This window comes from Octopus bimaculoides, chromosome 1, assembly GCF_001194135.2.
Source record: "Octopus bimaculoides isolate UCB-OBI-ISO-001 chromosome 1, ASM119413v2, whole genome shotgun sequence".
Taxonomy (NCBI): domain Eukaryota; kingdom Metazoa; phylum Mollusca; class Cephalopoda; order Octopoda; family Octopodidae; genus Octopus; species Octopus bimaculoides.
Window position 1 is genome coordinate 119,627,107 of NC_068981.1, and position 5,298 is coordinate 119,632,404.

Consider the following 5,298-nt stretch of genomic DNA (forward strand, 5'->3'; position numbering starts at 1 on the left):
GAATTTTCTCCAGAATTCACATGGGTAGCAATTTTCCTACGTGTCAGGCATAAGTTTCTTTCTCTCAACCACTCGGATTATCTAGGCGTTGGCCATAATTTGTTCTTTATCAACTAGTAAGGATTTCTTCTATTTTCATCCCCTGCTATTGAAAAAATTTTTTTTCCTAATTCGCTGCTCGTCGTGTCTTCTTTCAACTAGGGTATTTTGACTGCCATTTCTAACGGCGTTTCTTCAACCAGTTGTTCTTTGTGCCGTTCTGTTTTCCTACTGTCGTCCAAAATGAGTCATTTTTCTCTGCCTCAATATCACGGAGATTCTAAGATGTGGTTTTCACAACTGGAATCGTTCTTCATTTCTTCTAACATTCAGTTGGCCCAGAGCAAACTCCACATCGCTCCTACTGGCATTCCTTCTCGGCTCGCACTTTCACTGCGAGAAATGATAACAGGAACCCCACCGGATATGACATACGAAACCTTCAAAGCCGCGGTTCTGCGGCGTAACTCTCCCTCGGCTGAGAGTAAATTTCGCACACTCTTGCAGGATGAGCATCTCGGGGATCGAACTCCCACCCAGTTTTTACAACCAATCCGAGAGTTGTCCGATAGCTCCTATGAGGGACAGGCATTTGTCAAACAACTATTTGTCTCGAGGATACCTTCTAATGTACAGTCGATTTTAGCTCCTATGATGGAACATACGGCCCTTGAACAACTCGCCGCCTCCGCAGACAGGATTATGGAACTTTCTGGCTCACCATCCTCTGCAGATAACCTTGTCGCTTCTTCATCTTCCTCTCGAGATTCTACTTCTTCGGCTCCGGTTGACATGCAATCCTCTGAAATCTTACGGGCTATCGAAGAACTGACCCGTCAGGTTTCACGCATGTGTAGGAACCGTTCGCCTTCAAGGGATCATTCCGCAGGAAGGACCAGGTACCGCCCTTTCTCGTGCCCACGCGCACTTCCTGCTCCCTCAGTCTGCTGGTACAACAGGAAGTTCAAGAACCAGGCCGAAAATGTACACAGCCCTGCTCCTACTCTTCTCAGGGAAACTAGACAGGGAGACACTGGCACATCAGTTGTCTCCCCCCCCCGTCGATTCTCCCTATCGTGCGTTCTTTATCAGAGATGCCAATTCTTCAAAGTTCTTTATAGTGGATACAGGTGCCAGTTTAAGTATTTGGTATCGATAATTTACCTCCGCCAATCCTGCTCTTTCGGATATCTCTCTTTACGCGGTGAATCACTCCGCCATCAAGACCTATGGTCAAATATCCTTCACCCTGGATTTGTCACTCCGTAGGGATTTCAAGTGGATCTTTGTCATTACAAACCTACCCCATACTATTCTTGATGCTGATTTCTTACACCACTATTCTCTCATCGTGGACGTTAGGGGACGCCGACTCATTGATGAAACCACTTCACTCGCCGTCCCCGAAAAGATTCTCCTGTCCCCGTTGTGAGCCCTTCTTTCTTCGTGGCCGCTTTGGGTGACTCCTACCAACAGCTACTCACTTCGTTTCCAGAGTTGACGGATTTGTCATTTCATTCATCGAATCCAGCCCATTTTACGAGACATTTAATCACGACCAAGGGACCTCCAGTCTTTTCCCAACCGCACTATTTGTCTCCAGAGAAACTCCGGATCGCCCGGGCTGAATTTGAGCACATGCTCCAGCTGGACCTCATTCGTCCCTCCACGAGCCCGTGGGCAGCACCCCTACACATAGCCAGGAAGAATGACGCTGATTTCCGACCGGTGGGAGATTTAAAACGTCTTAACACTGTCACTATTGCAGATCGCTATCCCCTCCCTAATGTCCAGGAATTTTCGTCTGCCCTGCAGACCAGCATCTCCAACACTTGACTCAGCTGTTGAAGCGCCTACGTTCCAATGATGTGAAGATCAACTCGGCTAAGTGTGTCTTCGGTTCTACCAGTTTGGAATTCTTGAGGCATCTCATTGACGCCGATGGTATTCGTCCGCTTCCCTCTAAAGTGGAAGCCATCAAACGCTTGTCTCCTCCTGTTTCCTTAAAGCAACTCAAAAATTTTATTGGTTTAATTAATTATTATCGTCATTTCATCCCTAAATGTGCGGAGAAGTTGCTTCCCTTGACCCAGCACCTGAAAGGTGAATGGAAAAGAGACGCACAGATAACGCTGTCTCCTACAGCCATCCAGGCTTTTGAATCTGTCAAATCTGACCTTGTTCAAGCATCCTTCTTCGCTCATCCTGTTCCGGATGCAAAATTATCACTTACTATGGATGCGTCGTCATCTGCTATGGGGGAAGTTTTAGAGCAATCCGTAAACAGCGGAAGCCAGCCATTAGCCTTTTTCTGGCGACAGTTGAAAAATGTCGAAATGAAATATAGTGTATTGGTAAAGAACTCTTAGCAATTTACCTCGCAGTGAAACATTTCTCTTAGCTTCCCGAAGGTAGAGACTTCACAAATCCCCCCGACCACAAACCGCTAACGTTCGCCCTCTTTGCAAAAACGGGCTGGTACTCGCCCAGAGAAACGAGGCAATTGGATTATAGATGACAGTTCACTAGTGACATTCGCCATATCGCTGGCATTGACAACATCCCCGCCGACGCCTTATCTCGCCTGCCTATCGGTGCAGCGTTGGATAGATATAGCTGGAGACACAATTTGGCTCTTAAGGCTCTTTTCAATGCTACAAAGAACCAAATTGCTCTAATCAACAGTGGTAAGAAACCACCGAGGAAACCAGCCAGAGACTTCGTCACCTTTGTTAGTACAAGACAGCAAATCCGGTTGACGGAGAATGTTATGAACGATGAAAATTGGAACAGCTGTTGGGAGGTGGCTGCAGATTTTCCAAAGTACTAAAGATTCTTCCTCATTCCAGTTACGAAGAAACCTAATATGGTTATCTGGAGTGAGGGAAAGAAAATGGTAAATCTGGTAGAACTGACTGTTCTCTATACAGATAACATGGACGCCGCTCGGACACAGAAGATCGACTGTTATGTATATCTCCTGGTGGAATGTGAAGACACTGGCCAGAAAAGAGGACATTATCCAATTGAAGTTGAATGTAGAGGATTCCTTGAAAGCAGTATGTAGCAATAGATGTGTCGCCAAGCCTAACTCAACATAATGCAAATATCATCATGAGCAATATCCAAGCTACAATGTAGAAAGCAAGCCACTGAACTTGGTTAAAAAGAGATGATGAGCAATGAAATGTTGAGTGAAGCTTAGTAGTCAGTGAGGGTGGCCAGTGTGCAATAATGCCGCCGAGAGGGAGCCCTTGAAATGGCGCGCAGTCTCTCCTGAAGACGTGGAGCTTTCAACTGGTAGCACTTGTATCTACAAGTTGTTTGCAGATTATACGTATTTTTAAAGCCAGATCAACAAAATTCTATGTAGAAAATACTGACCAGAGCTTTTGTCATCAAGTCAATTTGATTGTCCTTTATTATACTATAAAAAAATTACAAATTGAATAGAACAAAATTTCGTTGGAGTTAAAAAAAAACTGTAATATATTATTAGGAGATTCTCTAGACACAATAACTTATTCGAATATTCTAGTAGAAACTCTTTTAAATGTATGTAAAGAAATTAGTAACAAAAAAGAGAATGATCGTAACGAAAATCAACTTGAAACAAACGAAGAAAATAATGTTATCTTCTTACTTACAATTAAAGAGAATATTACCGGTCCTTGAATTATCCATTGTAACGGGCTACTACCTGTCCAGCACCTTCAATATGATAAACCAAATTAAAAAGAATTCAGAGTAATGATGAAGTAGATTGGAGAACATATTGAAAATTACGAAGTTGACATAACTGAATAGATGAGGAACATTACACTTCATGAAAGAAAATTACTATATCACACATCTCTTAAAATTTAAATGGTGCGCTGGAAATTCCATTTGAGAGATGGCTTTCTTATTTTGCATAAAGACATCATTCAATCGAAGAGGATATTATCAGATCTTGTACCTGTGTTTTAAGACAAATTGATGGAAACACGAAAGGATTCGGTGTCTTAAAGTAGATATGAAATCACTATTCATGTGATACAATACGATAACTGCGTTCAAATTACTCTAAAATTCAATAACGTTCATCATGAACATCTTACGTTAACCATTTAAAAAATGTCAGCTTTATTGACAATCAGTTAACTACATGCTTTGTCACGAAACAAATACTTTTGTATCCATACAACAAAGTTGCAGAAAGGATGTTCACACTAAAATGCAAAGTAAGCCAAACTTTAAATCCTAAATCCATCCCCAAAGCTAAATCCCATTGACTAATTTGATTTTTAAATAATGTGCACAAACTAGGCCCAGGCATGACTATGTGGTTAAGAAGCACGCTTTGCAACCACATAGTTTCGGGTTCAGTCACAGTGTGCGGTACATTAGGCAAGCCTTGTGAGTGGATTTGGTAGAAGGTAACTGTAATAATATATATTTATATATTTACACGAGTATTCATTACACACACACACAAGTATTCGTCACAACCGTTCGACGGACGGGAATGTGACACTGAGTAAGAGTTTGCGAAAATATTTGCAGCTTTAATAAGTGTACGTATATGTGTGTGTGTGTGTGTGTGTGTGTGTTTATATATACACACACACACACACATACATATATACATACATATATATGCATATATATATATATATATACTCATATATATACATACACACACATATACATGTACATCTCCCCACACATATACATGCATATACATATACATTTATAAGCATGCATATATATATATATACGGGGCGCAAAAGTAGGTATACAATATCACGTGAATGCTATAATACTCAATTCATTAAAATTACTAGCACATTAAATTAGTTAGCCTCATTGTTGATATTTTCAGTGTAATTAATCATAATAATACATTTATAATAATTATTAATACTTTCATCGTAACTTTTTACTTTTTGTCATAAATATAAATGAGTATTGTACGGGTTTTCTTTTTTCATAACTGTATACTTACTTTTGCACCACCCTGTATATATAAATAAATAAATACATACATACACACACACATACATACATACATACACACACACATATGTATGTATATACATATATGCGTACATACATGCATACATACATACATGCATGCATGTATACATTCTTTTATTCTCTAACTGGTTTCAGCCAGAGGCCGGGACCATTCTAGAGCACCGCCTTTAAATTGTGTGTGTGTGTGTGTTTGTTTGTGTGTCTGTGTTTGTACCCCCAACATCGCAGATCGGAAGAGCG

At 40.8% G+C, this 5,298-nt stretch overlaps 1 protein-coding gene across 1 annotated transcript in view; it reads right to left on the reverse strand.

The window, feature by feature from the left end:
• Nucleotides 1-5,298, reverse strand: part of LOC106867957 (calcitonin receptor) — a 228,609-nt gene that overhangs the window by 37,386 nt on the left and 185,925 nt on the right. Inside the window, exon 8 of the mRNA XM_052969844.1 lies at nucleotides 3,687-3,750. Within this exon, the coding sequence (XP_052825804.1) occupies nucleotides 3,687-3,750 (64 nt within the window). The remainder of the gene's footprint in view (nucleotides 1-3,686; nucleotides 3,751-5,298) is intronic.